This window comes from Mytilus edulis, chromosome 3 (genome assembly GCF_963676685.1).
Source record: "Mytilus edulis chromosome 3, xbMytEdul2.2, whole genome shotgun sequence".
Taxonomy (NCBI): Eukaryota; Metazoa; Mollusca; class Bivalvia; order Mytilida; family Mytilidae; genus Mytilus; species Mytilus edulis.
Window position 1 is genome coordinate 26,918,678 of NC_092346.1, and position 16,533 is coordinate 26,935,210.

Consider the following 16,533-nt stretch of genomic DNA (forward strand, 5'->3'; position numbering starts at 1 on the left):
GCACCTGAGATCACACCTAGTTTTTGGTGGGGTTCATGTTTTCATGTTGTTTATTCTTTAGTTTTCTATGTTGTGTCATGTGTGCTATTGTTTGTCTGTTTGTCTTTTTTCATTTTTAGCCATGGCGTTGTCAGTTTATTTTAGATTTATGAGTGTGACTGTCCCTTTGGTATCTTTCGTCCATCTTTGGTATCTACCTGCGTGAAAGTGTTCATAACAAAGAAGAAAAGCTGCGTTTCCCTGAATTCATTTCACACCAGGACTATATAAATGAAGTCTTCAATTTTGTTGTTTCACAGTTAAATGTGTAAAACATTGTGATTGGAACACTAGAAAGGCTAATTCACACACACATGATCAAATCAAAACTTATTAAGATAAGATAAGATAAGCAAACAAAAAAGTTTAAACTACTAGCATTCACAATGTTCATTGATTATGGACTGTAGTTCCACAGACATATTTAATCTGTAAACATTTTTGTAGGAAAAAACTACATTTATGTTTACAGCATAAGTGCAGCAATGCAGAAATATATGCAGCAAAGCTCCAATTCTTCTATTTATACTATACTTTTTCAATTATAAATCTATCTAGTATTGACAGTATAATTAATAATCAAAACTTTTTTTGCCTAATCCATCAATATATTGTGTTTTTGTTTTACAGCTTCTGGGATTGGCTATTTTAGTGGCTGGAGCACTTTTAAAGTTCAAAGAAAATTTGGTAAATGGTTATGTGAGTGATTTCCTCAGACAGATTCAGCTGCAGCATCTAGAAACAGACTTAGTTTCAGTGATATCTACAGTTGCCATAATATGTATCTGTGTGGGAGTGTTTGTTTTCTTATTGTCCATGTTTGGTTGTTGTGGGGCTTGCTGTCAGCAGAAGATTCTTCTAACAAGTGTAAGTAACCATATTCATTACAATTTACAAAGGTGCATGATGGGTAATTTATTCTTTGAAAATTGAAGGAATGGATATATAGTCATTGACTGAATGAGCTGATTTTAAGTATGCAAGTCTACTATAATGATCTTCAAATTGAGTTTATGGTTGAATCTGCTGGGCTTGGCTGAATTATTGCTGAAATAACGGGCTTTGGACTTTGAAAATTTCTAGTGGAGAGTTGTTTCATTGGCATTCAAATCATATCTTTTACCATATTTTTTTATGTTTACAGGTTTTAAAATTTCACTAAAAATAATATAGGAGATAACCAATAATAGACCTAAAGAGCAAATTTTTTTTTTTGGATTATCATGATTATTCTTTTGAAAATCTTTACAAATTTTTCAGAAAGTTTAATAAATATATATAACATTACATTCAAACAGAGGGTGTATATTATTGATATACAACATTGTATTTCATAAAAGAGTTTGGAACTTAAAACTGAACTTCTAAAACCATGAAAAGGAACATATGTTTGTCAGTTATTTCCTGAAAACTGAAGTGTATAAGTGGTATCTGAGTGCTGATTTCCTGCACTAGAAAAACAAAGTACTTGTCACTATATATTATATTGTTCATATCTACATAAAAAAACAAATTATACATACTATTATAAAAAAATGTATAATATATACTCTATGGCAAACGATTTCAAACAGCTTTGACTTATAGTCAAATGACGAAAAAATCCAACCATGTTCACAGTTTTGAACTATCATATAAGAAACATAGATAGTTTTATAATTAGACTTTCAAAACAAATGAATATCTTATCATACGACCTTACAAAAATAAAGTATTCCTTGTTTTTAAAAAAGACAATTACATTCTTATATTACCTTTCAAATTCTGCTTTGTGCAACTAACCTGTCTAACTTAAACCTCTTCCAAGATAACTCATGTTAATTACTTGGTCAAGTTTGCGTTTTACATCTTGCTTTAAGAACAAAGCTCCCTGTCTTTCTTATTAACTGTGGGAATCTCTTATACTGAAACATGTATAGACCTACACTAATATTTTGTACCATAAAATGTATTTTATATTCTTATTGTACTATCACTTTTCTTTTCTTTTTCAGTATTCCATTGTGGTACTAATCATACTAGGAGCACAGATAGCAGCTGTTGTTTTAACATTCCAGTACAAAGATGAGGTAGGTCTTCACAGGATAACATTTTTCCTGTGCATTTTGATTATTGTATAAAAATTATTATTGAAAGTTATCAAATAAAGGCAACAGTAGTATACTGCTGTTCAATAGTCATAAATAGATATAAAAAGCAAAAAACAAATCTGGGTCACAAACCAAAACCTAGGGAACAAAGTTGGGCGGTATTTACTACCCTGGTATTTACAGAGTGGGCGGTACATGTATTTACTATCCCTGTTATTTACAGAGGATATTTACTGCCACTACAATACTCTCCAGCTCAACTTTATTAAATGTAATCAATGATTGTATTTAATGTATGTACATGTTTGTCTGGGAAGGTTCATCTCACCTTGACTTCATTTATTTGATTCATTGATCAGTTTCAGGTTTGCGGACACAATAGAAAATATGATAACTATATTTGCTGTATCAAATGATTGTTATGTGTACATGGTTGTTTTTCAGGATTCCTCTGTCCTTGACCTAATTTACATGGATCATTGATAGTGTAAATTTATGCGATACTTGCAGTAAAATCTTTATCTTGAAGTCTTTTCAACATAAATTCAATCATATCAGTAAAGTGGGCCAACCATTTTAGCGTACTGTTCAACTATATATATTACAATACTTAAATACCATGTATTTTTTTTTCTATTTCAGTGGCAGGGATCTGTGAAATCTGAGATGAAAACTGTGATAAAAGATAAATATAATGGTGATAATGGAACAGATATCATTTCAATGGGAATTAATGCAGCTTTCATGGAGGTAACAGGTCAACTGAATTGTTACTGAAACCCTTGGATTAATAGCTAACTTCCTTGAAGGCAGCAAATTCATCTTCCAAACAAACTAACACAATGCATTTTAATACACTAAGTTTAAATTCAAATAGTTACACAGTAATACTATACTTTTCCTAATGTTATATCAGGAACATATATATTGTTAAGATTTTGACGCTACCTAATTGCAGCCAATTTTATCATCAGATCAGTGTTGATAAAGGCACAATACAGAAATGGACATGTGATAAAAACATACTCACTATTATCCTAATAATCTCTGATAATATCAATAAAATGTCATTCAAATTAAGTTATAAAGTGATGCCAGTGTATCAAACTTGTAATGTTTCACTTAAAATTTGTTATAAGTGCATTCATTTCACCACAGAAGGGTACAGAATGCAAACAGAATTATAAAAATATGGGGCTGATTGCATTACCATATTCACAAAACAGTATAAAACACTTCACATCAAATAAATCACACCTATTTTGGTCATTTTATTTGACAAAATATAACTTCTTTGTGAAAACTTGTAGTTATTTACAATTAGAATTATGTGGCTAATTTATTGAGCAGTTCTGATTGGTTTTCAGTCAGACGCTACCAAAATCCAAAATCTTGTAAAGTCTAGTAATTTTATCAATTCTATACTGAAAAAAAAATCAGATTCATGTTACGTTAGAAGTTCTGTTCTTAGATATATACAGTTATTCTTCCACATGTAAAATAATTTTGTCTGTTTTAGTTTGATTGCTGCGGAGTTGACAACTACGAGGATGTAGAGCTAGCTCCAGGCTGGATTAGAACCTATACCATTGACAATCGACAGGTGACATTCAAGGCTCCCTATTTCTGCTGTAAGAATGTCGGTACAGAAACACCAGTGGTTGATTCAGGACTTTTTAAATCAGTCAATCAAACTGAATGTGCTACAGATCCAACACCTGAAAATTCCAATTACAAGATGGTAAAAAATATGGCATATATTTATGAATTATATTGTTTATTTAGCCTCTTTTTTAAAAAATCAAGACAAAAATCCTAGATTCATTAGCTTAACAACAGCATGTTTTTGGTCTGGCTGTGCCGTCCCAAAATATCAGTAAAATTATTAAAAAAATAACGAATTTTCAGATGAAGATTGAATATAAAAATAAGGAGATGTGGTATGATTACCAATGAGACAACTATCCACCAGAGTTAAATGTAGTAGATATATGTAATTATCGGCCAAGATATCCCTTATTTCTGTCTACTAATCAATTCCCCTTTATCATACAAACATTTTTTAGTTCTGTGTTCTTTTTGTCCATAAATATGTTAGCTGTATTTACCAGTGTCACTCTATGAAACAAGTTAATTTTTTTTATTTCTATGTTTTAAGGGATTTTTTTATAGGCATACTAGCTCCCTGGCATTTAAGACTCCAGCTATTTCCTAAATAGGCCAATAGGCCAACAAATTGAAGAAGAATATAGAATTTTGAATATTTTTTTTTTATTGCATAGGAAATTTCACATCAGAAAGTCCCTAATCCAATGGCAAAATCAAATGCTCAAACACTTCAAACGTTTGAACTACAACTGTCACGTTTCTGACTTGGTACAGGTATTTTCTTATGTAGTATCTAGATCTGAATATATACTATTAAGTCATTGATAAAAAAATGTTGGTATTAATACTCTGATATATTCAATTTAATTCTTCTTATTCCAGGGCTGTTTTAATGCTTTAGAGGACATTGTTATGAGATACAACGCCATCTATATTGGAGTGGGAATAGCTCTTATGTTGCTGGAGGTAAAACAAAATTATATTAGATATATGACTCATTATTACGCTTGAAAAAAAATATATATTATTAATGCTTAGAAATAGACCATAGAAAAACAAAGGATAGTGGGTATCCATCCATGACTCAAAATCATACACAGAAAAAAGGCAAAGGAACAGGGCTTTTATTGCTGTTCTTCATCTCAAAGTCTCAGTGATATGTTTTTCTGTTGTAAATATAAAAAAGAAGATGTGGTATGATTACCAATGAGACAACTATCCACAAAAGACCGAAATGACACAGACATTAACATATATAGGTCACCGTATGGCCTTCAACAATGAGCAAAGCTCATACCACATAGTCAGCTATAATAGTGCCTGCTTTATGGAATAGAGTTTATGGTTTCTGTCACATTGACATGTATTCCTTATATTCTATTCATAAAGAACATCATAGGATTTCTAGAACTGTTTTGTGTGATGGTTAAACGCTATGCACTGAGCATGAAATATAGTTAAAAATAGAAATATAAGTCTTCCCTAATAACTCCTGATTTAGAATAGATTTTGCATGATATTCTTATTCCGCCATTTTATTATTTTAGCTATACTACTCTAAGTAATACCCTAATGGACTTACATGTATGATTTGGTTTGTAATGGGTTGATCAATAACCGAAAAAAAAAGTTAAAAAAAAATACAAAGGAAACAATCACAAGTCAAAAAGTGATTAGTACAAATTAAACAGACTAACCATGAACAAAAGAGGAAAAAACATTATATGACAGAACTATCAACTGAAGACTTCTTAGAACACATACAAAAATAAAGGAACCTTGTCAATAGCTTGTGAAATCATGTGTGCCAGAAGGGCAAATAGTTCCTGCTTTATCGGCAACACCCATTGTGCTGCTAATACATACATGACAAGAATTAAAATTTATTTTTTTATCTATTTTATATTTTCTATTTTTAGATATTCTGTGTGATCTTTGCCTGTTTCATTTGTTGTAAAGGAAAAGAACCACAAGGAAAATATGTTTAAAGGAGAACTTTGTATTCCTGAAATTTTATATGAAGAAGAACTCAAGAATTGTAGTCTAGATCATTCCATTTTTTTTTTTATTACAAGGTTTTAAAAAATTTATACATTTGGTACACAGCCATTTTATTATTCAAATGGTTCTTTACAATTTGTTTGGATAGACTTTTATGTTTTGAAATTGAAAAAAATAATTTGATACTAGAATATTCAATCAAATTTAAGGGTTTAGGGAAATCAGTAAATTATAAAAAAATGGAATGATTTGCATTAGGTTTAAATTTCAAGATTGCTAGCTCCCTACGTGGTTGCTAGGTTTTATATTTGCATTATTATTGTCTCTGTTTCAATAAACACCAAATTGATGCAAATGGAGGATTTTAAAGTTTTATCATAATGATGATTTTTAGAGAAAAAAAGTGAAAGCACAAATATACTGGCCTTGTCAAATTATTAATTATTGACTGGCATTTTGTTTTGTACAATTTTTGTAAAAGCATTTTTCATAGGAGGCATTAATCAGTTTCTCTGGATAAAAATTTAATGTTAAAGACCAAGTTCCTTTTTTGTTATGAGATATAATTGTCTCCCTTGAAAAGTATTTGATTTCAATTGTTATTTACATAAAAAAAAAAAGGGTAAACAATGGGTTATGTCCTATGGACACATATAGATCCTTGTATATATCTGTTCTTTCTTAAACAAACAACAAACCATTTAATAATGTATGTTTACTCATAATCATGATTATGATTTATCAACTCATTAAGTTTCTTAAATGTTATAAAAAGACCATTTAAACTAGATTTTTCTGTTTGTATATTTTATTTAACATTTACATACCTGCCAATTTTTCAAAATGCACATTGGGGTTTTACGTGCAAGATGACTCTTTAATATAGTCCTACAAAACCTTCATGGAGGCCTTGAAATGTCTTTTAATGTTGGTTTTTTTACTTTTTCATACTTTTACAAGCCTATATCCATTGTAAAATTCATTGTTTTGTCTAAAATTGTAGACAAAATTGCTTATTCAAAATTTTCATTTGGGAGCCTCTATGGGGGTAATCCCCCGCAAATAGTGACAGTTGGCAGGTATGCATTTAAGATTATATTTTGAACAGTTTGCAGAGTGACTAAGGCATTGTTTTCTACAAGTTTGATTGTTCATGTTGCTGAGTTGTACTGTATTGACAATGATTGAGATTTTAATGTGTTCACTGTAGATTTCTGCACATTCTTTATTTGCTAATTTGTTTAATTTTATACAAATATGTATGAATTTTTATGTTTTTGTTTATTTGTGACCAAATATTTTATTGATGACAATGAAAGGCTGTGCTGTTTCAGAATCAAAACTAGTGTTTATAATTTCACTTCTAGATAAACTCACATTGTTTGCGTAATATTCATTTTCATACAAGGTTGTTAACCAATAATATCATTTCATTAAAGGATTTTAAAAATATTACCCAGAATGCTTTAGATTCTGAAACAGCCAATGAAAAGTTTTGTTTTCTAGCTGGTTTTATAAATGTTTATCCCATACTCATTACCAGTAACTTACTTACAAATGTGATAATTAACAGACTGAAGTTTTTTAATTATATTTTAATCAAGTTGTAATTATTTTCAAATGTACAAATTCAATAATAATTCATCTACTTATTACAACTTTGTGTCAATCTACAAGGGTAAAGAAAGAGATTTATTTCAAATGTTTTTTCAGAAGGTTATCTTACAATTTAAGAAACAGCCTCAAATCATTTTTCATGAAATGGGAACAAAAAAATCACTCACAGCCGACCAAATTAGAATGTCATCTGGTAATGTTTCACATGACAGTACCAAAAGTCAGTATTTAGCTTTATGTATTTTCACAATTTTAAACCATGTTTTTGTTGTTAACAATTGTATTTTACACATGAAGTGTTACATGTGTTGTTCAAGTTTTTATTTTTTTCATTTTCCATTAGCTATTAATTTTGGGCATCAGAACTTATATTTTTAGTTAACCTCCCCCAAAAAATATGCAGACACATTTAGCCAGATTTTGATATTCTATTTTTCATAAGGGAGATAATTCATTTTTTTTTGCCATTTATCCTTAGAGATAATGGCTAATTATTTAAAAGCTGTCCTTTCAAACACATGTTACTGTACAAATAGAAGGAAACCTAAAGATAAAATGTTTGGTATTGCATATAAAAGCTTACAAAGGTTGTAAATTCATAAGTTTATCTCCCAAAGTAATGAAAAGGTTTTTTTCTGATTGTTTATTATAATTTTTAACATGACTGCAGATTTTTATAACTGTGGCAAAAGTAAAAGCATATTTTTCATAGTTATTCCTTTTGCAGAGGTGTTTACTTGTACGGATTGTCCGTATTTTACACGGATTTTTTAATAAAATTACTCAATACGGATTTGTCATGAAAAAGTACGGACTTTCTACCAACCCGGAAAAAATCATAATTGCTTCCGTTTACGCCGATCGGTATCTAATAGGCGCTTTTCTGACTGGGAATCGCCACTCTTTAAAGCGCAAAATGATAGCGATCAAGTTTATTTCATTGTCGGTCTAAAATCGCAGGAGGTGAGTTTTTATTCTATTTTCTATGTGTAGGCAGGAGATGTGAATGATCCATATCTTATAAATGGATCTGTCCCACATGTCTCTTATTTTCTTTCTTACGAAACCCAACTTTATTGGCCTGGGCATTTAGGGAGGGGGTAATGAAATGTTAAAATCCTAGGAGGGGTGCTGTCGATATTTTTTTTATGGTTGGACTTAGTTTTTGTGGGGGAGGGAGGTAGAAAGAGGTCCTGTACTGTAGAGTTTTGAAATGAAATATTCCAGACCTGCCTATTTGTCTGACAGAATTTAAATGTACATATCTTGTTTCTTTATAAGTACACAGTCAATACCAGATTTGCATGTATTGACTTATTCCAAACTTAAGCTCAATTTTTTTTCAAATCATGCAAATTTTAGGTTATAATCTTTGTTGCAAAAAATATCTGAATAAGACTGCAGATACTGTCAGAATGCAGGAAATTGCATCTAATTTTTCAAAATTTGTAAGGGGGGCATGCCCCCAAACCCCCCTAGATGGTTCGTAGCGGCACTCAGCGAGAGTATTACTGACAACATTGCAAAACTACTGACAATTCTACTGAGAGACATCATGGTGGGTAAACAGGTCTGCTTTTGTAGTAAAAAAAAAAACAATTGATAAATTCTTCTTTCAAAATGAGAACATTATGATGAGGCTCAAAGGTACAGGTTTAAATGGTTTAGTCCAAGAACTCCCAAAACTAACATAAACAGCCATTTATGGTTAATAGTTTTTGTTAAATAGAAAATATAGTTTATTTTAGATTTTAATCATAAATGTTTTGATACTAAATAATATAGTAAATAAACTCATCATAGATACCAGGACCAAATTTAGTATACACGCCAGACGCGCCTTTCGTCAACAAAAGACTCATCAGTGACGCTCGAATCCAAAAAAGTTAAAAAGGCCAAATAAAGTATGAAGTTGAAGTAAGGGCCTTGGCTCAAGTAGGATATACGGTACTATAGTTCCGGCTTTTGCAATAAATTAATACGCGTATGTATTCATGGGTAATAAAATTGAAACTGTTTAAATTTTACATTAATCTGAAATAAATGAGTAATTTACAGGTTGACAAGTCGACAGGTTGACAATTTTAAAAACATTATGGTTGGAATAAGTGGTTGACAGGTCGACAGGTTGACAATTTTAAAAAATGTTATGGTTGAAATAAGTGGTTGACAGGTTGACAAGTCGACAGGTTGACAGATTGATAAGTTGATAATTTAATATAATAACAAGTAAGTTATGGTTGACAAGTCGACAGGTTGACAAGTTGACAAAATAACAGATTGACAACTTGAGAGCATTTATAAAGTGTAAAATAGTATTATTAGTGACTGGTAGACAGATCGACAAGTCGACAGGTTGACAATTTCATTTTCAGAAATGCAAAATGTACAAATGGTAAACAGATTGACAGCGAACAGATATAAAAGTTATAAGTCAATACTTGGAAAAAAGGTTAAAAAAGGAAGTTAATTTTATTTTACTTAATGGATGATGTACTTTTATTTACTTGTTTAATTGTAAAATTAAACCCTTCAACCTGTCTACCTGTCGACCTTAACATTTGTCAACCTGTCAACTTGTCGACCTTAACATTTGTCAACCTGTCAACCTGTCGACATTAACACTTATCAAACTGTCAACCTGTCGACCATAACACTTGTCAACCTGTCGACCTTAACACTTGTCAACCTGTCAACTTTTAAACTTGTCGACCTTTATAGTGTCAACCTGTCGACCTGTCAGTCTGTCAATTTATGTTCATATAAACCGATTTACTTCTAAAGTTAAACCGATTTATTACTCTGTTCTTCCGAAGGAACTACAGTACCGTTTATCCTACTTGACCCAGGGCCTAAATGGTTAAAATTAAAAGATTTTTTTTATTGGTGGTAAGAAATTAATTTAATGTTGCTAATTTCATGTCTCTATGATTGTAATATTAACCTGCATTCAAGGCCACAGTAAATATATCCATCTTTTTTTACTTTATTTTACTTTTGCTTTAGACCAGACTATTTTTTCCCCATCAAATTTTGATTATTCAGTGGAAAGTTTAACTTTGATACTTCTAGTCAAATGATGAGCAACTGTTAAAAAAATTGTAAATTGAAATGGAATCAGTTTTAATAATTGAAACATTGCATCATATCAATATTTTGGGCATACAATAAAATTAACGGTACCAATTTTCTTGCACCAGATGCGCATTTCGACAATACATGTCTCTTCAGTGATGCTCGTGGCCAAAATATTTGAAATCCAAAGCTTATATAAAAGATGAAGAGCTATAATCCAAAAGGTCCAAAAAGTAAAGCCAAATCCGTGCAAGGAATCAAAGCTTTGCATGAGGGAGATACATTCCTTAATTTATAATATTTTCTATCATTTTGTAACAGCAAATTTTAATAACACAAAAAATCTGTAGTTATTGTATTAGAATATTTTGGTTAGAGATTACTATTTTTCTTATCCTTTTTAAAATAGTTTTCATATAGTGCACACAAACCATAGCATAACAAACTGAAAAATAGAATGTAAAAGTATATAATTCCAGAAATTTTATGTGGAAGGCATCAATTGAATGTTCTCTATTGTACAAAAATTCTTATGTTGGTTTGTAGTCTACAAGATGATATTGTCCTAGATGCCATAGATTTACTTGTTACATTGTATTTTTTAGTTTTTATTAATAAAACATAACCTCATTTTTATCGTTTTTCTTTGATGTCCTAGTCCTTTAATAACATGCAACTCCAAGAGTGTTGGCAGATATATGATCATTTGGATGCCTCTTATTCAACAGTAAACCCAAGCTTAAAAGGGTCTTCCATTTGGCTGTGCAATATAAAAAATGTGCAGCTTCTCTGTCAGAAAGGAGATATTAATTCTTGTATCTTGAGTTAGGAAATTGCCATGCTTTATACTAGTTAAAGAACCATTACAAGAACTTAATAAATGTACTCAAAGGTGGTGACTAGTGGCCAGTTGCAAGGGGAAATTTTTGTCCCTATATAACATTACTACCCTCCATTTCTGTCAACACAATTTACAAAGCGGTATATTAATTTGTTCTCATTCTTAATTGCATCAGATATTCGCCACTTGACTTAGCAAGCAATCAATTTATAACCGGTTTGATCATTATTAAAACCGATATTAAAACCTGTCTTAGTGTTGATAGTGTAGTAATTGCAATAGACGAACAACTTAAACAACTCAGCCACAGATGTCCATGTTCCTTAGTAGGTAAGCTTGTCTACTTACAGTAAGGATTTCACTTCTCTGAATACTGAATAAATATAAAAAAATGAAGATGTGGTATGATTGCCAATGAGACAACTCTTCGCAGGAGACCAAAATGACACAGAAATTAACAACTATAGGTCACTATGGCCTTCAACAATGAGCAAAGCCCATATTGCCTTGTCAATTATAAAAGGCCACAAAATGACAATGTAAAAATTGACCAAGCAGTTTCAGAGAAAAAGACAAAAATGTTATCATTAAGGCTTAATTGTGATTAAGTAATGAAAAGTTGCACCTGGTAGTAGTTTGAAATATTTGTAAAGCAACCTTCCTTTAAATTATTCATGCAACGAATGGTTAAAATTGGCCTAGTTGATTTATAGAATTTTTTTTAAAAAAGTGGTATTCCACAAGGTTTGAATGGGAACATTGTGCCATGGATGCATGTTCGCCACATTTAGTGAGAATCGTTTGCATAGGTCTCACAATCATTTTCCCTCAAAGATTTAAACAGTTTGCCATTCAGTTCCTGATCACTGGTAAATTTGGTCAATCATAACCAAAGATTGTCTGTGTTGGTCATGTTTCCCCCTTATACTTTTGGAACCTAAATAGTATGATTTTTTCAGGAACTTTCAAATATCAGTCCAGATTATTTTTGTGAAAACAGAGGGTTATACAATAATGTATCAAGTAGTTCAGAGAAGACGTTTAACATGTGCCGATACGTAACTATGTTCACCAATATTACGCCATGTTTGCCCCTGATCAACGTTGAATGAATGATGATCGTGTGTAGCGGATCGTCCAATTTCCAATTCCAATGATAGTATACTCAAGTTCGTTGAGTGTGACAATTGTCTTATAGAACTGGAATTCCCTAAGTTTCAAAATATTTCAGAGGAGACGATTTTTTCTTTCAATTTGTCAATCATAATCAAAGCTTGACTGCATGAAAAAAATTTTAAAGTCTTTTTTCATCGGATTGGAAGAAATTGAGAGCTTGATATATGTAGAGAACCTTGTGCCGGTAACATCATTTCTGCAAAGATGTTCTTACTTGATTGGCTATAAGTAGATCCATTGAAGATAAAAAAAAATGTGGTGTTCTATGCATAAGTTTTCAAACGGGAAACCGTATTCGTTTAGTTTCGATGTCTCAGTTGTCCATATAGATCAAAATTATATTAGGATTGGGTCTTCCGATATATGAATTCCTGCAAGTTTCCGCGGATTATTTTGTGTTGTTGTTTCTACGGAGGATTTTTTTTTTCTTCAATATAACGTAACTATAAACAGCTACCTGTCATTCAAATTGGAGATAAAGCTAAGTTAACTGAAAAAAAAAACACAATCAAACAAAGGCAACATTAGTATACATATTGCTGTTCAAAAGTCAGCATATATCTGTACAAAGCATGAAAGTCAGGAATATGACAGTTGTTTTCCATTCTTTCTGTTGGTTCATATAGTCGAGCGTTTCCCGTTTTGCCAGTCATATTTTGTGGACTTTTTAATTTACTTTCAGGTTCGGTATTCAATTTGTTGATCATTGACTTTTTTCATACATGGCTCCTTGGTTTATATTATTATGGGTTTAATTGTTCCTATGTACGGCCATTTACTTTTGTATGCTCCACCTACGACAGTAGTGGGTCATAATGTTTTCTGGTCTGTGCTTCCGTTCGTTCGTCTGTGCTTACGTCCGACGGTCCGTTCGTCCACGTGACGCAACGTTAGATATTGCTACTACCACGAAAAATAGCGTTAAGAAATATTTGACGGGAGAATTTTTATAGAAATGCTGAAATAAATATTTCAAATTACACATGAAAATAAAGATTGATTCTTAAATTTTCACATTATGATAGATCTTCATAGGCTTAGGAAGACACAGATTATCCGAAAAACGTTTACTTAGCGTTGTCCCATGTAACAAACTCGAAACATAAAACTCGAACAATTCGCGAAATGTTCACGCAACTCTCCGAAATTTTGCATGAACATTGTATGACGTGATATATATAGAATAACCATACATTGTCTCGAAATGTCAATGTTATTTGTACAAGGCTTAGAAACAGGTAGAAAGCGAGGCTGTGCCGAGCCGAGTACAAATAACAGATTGATATTTCGAGACAATGTATGGTTATTCTTTATATACTGCAACTCTTATAACTGTTCAAAATGAAGTATTTAGGGTAAAAACCCTCTTGCTGCCGACCGTTTTTCAAGGTTGCATTTCATATGCCGGAAAATACGACAGCTCAACGTCTGTGACGTAACATGCCAAACAACGACGTCATTCGATATATGACGTCACGACAAAATGACCACTACATTTGGGACCAATTGGAGAAAAACATAACCCTGTTTATTCTTCCGTATTTTAATTGAAAGAGATACAGCATTGATAAGAAGCTTGCATAAATTTATCCATGGACATATGTGTCCCTCCGGCACTGCGGTTTGGACATATGTGTCCCTCCGGCAGCAAGAGGGTTAACTGTGAGCGGACAACGTAAAATTACCGCGACCCTGTATGTTTTATTGACGTCATAAATAAAACTGTACGGAAAAGCATTGTCAACATCATAAACAAGGTGATATACAGTGACTGTATATCACATATAAATATATATTACGGATTACAAATGTGTCGAGGTTTGTGATTGGATAACAACACAGAGATGTCAGTATATATTCAGGAAACTGCCGGGGTATATACGACGTTTTTATCCCCAATTGGAACCTCAAAAACGTCATCATAACACCGGTTACTATGTGACGTGGTCAAGAGCTATCAGACTGCCAGAGGCTCAAGAGGGAAAATAATGACGTGCTTCAGTCAATAATACATTTTTGATACAAAATCACGCAATTTACACTTTTAATACTTAAATAATGTTAAAAGTGTTATTATAAATTATTACATACACGATAAAATTATGTTCACAGCAAATTAGAAAATCCTTCACGTACGCTGAACATATCAGGTTGGGTTTTTCATATATATGTGTTGTCAACAAATACCTGCACTGGAAAATAACATTAAGTCAGGGGTAATCCGTAATATATGTGTAATTCAGGTCTCAGAAAGGGTATATACTGTGACATTCCCGGCTCAGGGCTTATATCCCCTTCGCCTTCGGCTCAGGGGATATAAACTCTAAGCCGGGAATGTCACAGTATATACCCTGTCTGAGACCTGAATAACATATAACAGTCAATGCAATTTGACTGCTTAAATAGCACAACTGCAGTATATATGTCAGTATTGGTTAACATGGCTGTCTCCATTTAAAATTTGCATGCATATTTTCAAAAGAATATGATGTACGGAAATGTCCCATCGGAAATTTAATTTGGAAACTTGAAACATATCAGTTCAAAAATAAAATTTTGAGAGGTAAATCATTAAATTGTAAGCACCATCGTTTTGTACTAAGTGTTAGCTCCCAAAATTCGAATTGAAAAATAAATTGAGTACATATTCAATTCAAAACAATAGATTTACAATGTCTTGCGGTAATGTCCGAGTTAAACTTAAAGTCTTTCATGCCTTCACAAAACTTTTACGGCCAAAAAAACAGAGATTTGATTTCGAGAAGATTATTTTTCGGCTTTGATAACTATACCAATAAAAAGTACTTTTGAAGTTGAAGTTGGTACACCAAATAGCATTAAGATTACAGGGTTATCTATAAAAAATACGGATTAATGAAAATGTCTTGCAAGTTTGTCCGTTATCATAATTTGACGTAGCCACAAGCGTAATATGCTAGGGACGGCATGAACTGCATTCGCTAGTTCCTTCCTCCACTAAATATAAATGTCCTGCTTTCAACAAAACGAAATGATGCACACATTACAAAAATGCACATCTATAAGACGATCAAAAAGTAAGAAAACTTCAGTATCATAAGTATAAGCTATTGTATGTCACTGCTTGAACAAAATCATACTCTGTTTGAATATATAATGCAGCAATATTCCTCCAAAAAACACATAATTACTAGCAGTAAAATTGAATGTCCTATGTTAATTATAAAATCATATTGGATTGGATTCTCGTGGCATTTATACTTGTGTGTTATACTTTACATTTACCCAAAAAGGAAAGCAGGAATACATTTGTAAGTAGATGAAGCGCGTTTCAATTTAAATATCTGACGTTGGGTCCCGTCTGTTCTATCTAATACGGAAACATGAACCTCGTCCGATGAATCATCAATCCCCTTAAATTTCAAAATGTTTCATAGTTTTATAGGCAATGTAAATTGTGTACATTGGCAAATCAGAATCAATGGTTGTCACGGACAGCTAGTCTATGTTTTTTTACTATATTGGATTCCAGTGGCGGATTCAGGTGGGGCGTAGAGGGCGTACGCCCTCCCCTTTACTTGCCTGACTTTTTTCATTATTTTACATGTTTTAGCAAAAAAAAGGTAAAAAAAAATTTCGCCTCGCTCAGCTCGGCAAGATAATATACCCTTTCGAAAATCCTGGATCCGCCCCTGGATTCAGATTATAAAATATTTGTAGAACATCTTTCATAAATCAAGTCAACGAAACATCGTTAATATTAGCCAAGTAATTCAAAATAGTTGAAAATGTGGTTTCCCATTTTTCAATGCTTGGAAAAGATAGTGTGCCATCAATACCGCTTTTTCCATGCGATGAAAACTTTAGGAATGGGGATCCTTTTGTATACGGTCTTCCAATCGCCAAGCCTCTCTTTACTTTTGTTTCAGAGAAGATGTTTGTAAATTGCATGGTCGGTCAGCCTCAAAGTTTGCAGTTGGTGGCAATGGTTCCAACCCGTGAGTCCGGAACCAATGATCACCAAAGGTATGGATCTCTATCACATCATTCCTGACAGGGCTAGTTCAAATTGATTTAGTGGTCTAAGATGATACTACCAGAGACATA

At 32.1% G+C, this 16,533-nt stretch overlaps 1 protein-coding gene across 2 annotated transcripts; it reads left to right on the top strand.

Moving 5' to 3' along the window:
* The first annotated feature begins 486 nt into the window (after nt 1-486).
* Nucleotides 487-8,084, top strand: LOC139516119 (tetraspanin-18B-like). 2 transcript variants are annotated; one of them, XR_011662914.1, is made up of 7 exons: nt 487-906; nt 2,034-2,108; nt 2,772-2,879; nt 3,649-3,870; nt 4,620-4,703; nt 5,657-6,539; nt 6,818-8,084. XR_011662914.1 is itself a non-coding variant. In XM_071305974.1 (6 exons), the coding sequence occupies exons 1-6, from the start codon at nt 856-858 to the stop codon at nt 5,723-5,725; spliced, it is 609 nt and encodes a 202-aa protein (XP_071162075.1). In that variant the 5' UTR covers nt 487-855; the 3' UTR covers nt 5,726-8,084. The 2 variants fall into 2 exon arrangements, 1 of the variants encoding a protein (XP_071162075.1); XM_071305974.1 differs by having other exon boundaries at nt 5,657-8,084.
* The last annotated feature ends 8,449 nt before the right edge of the window (nt 8,085-16,533 follow it).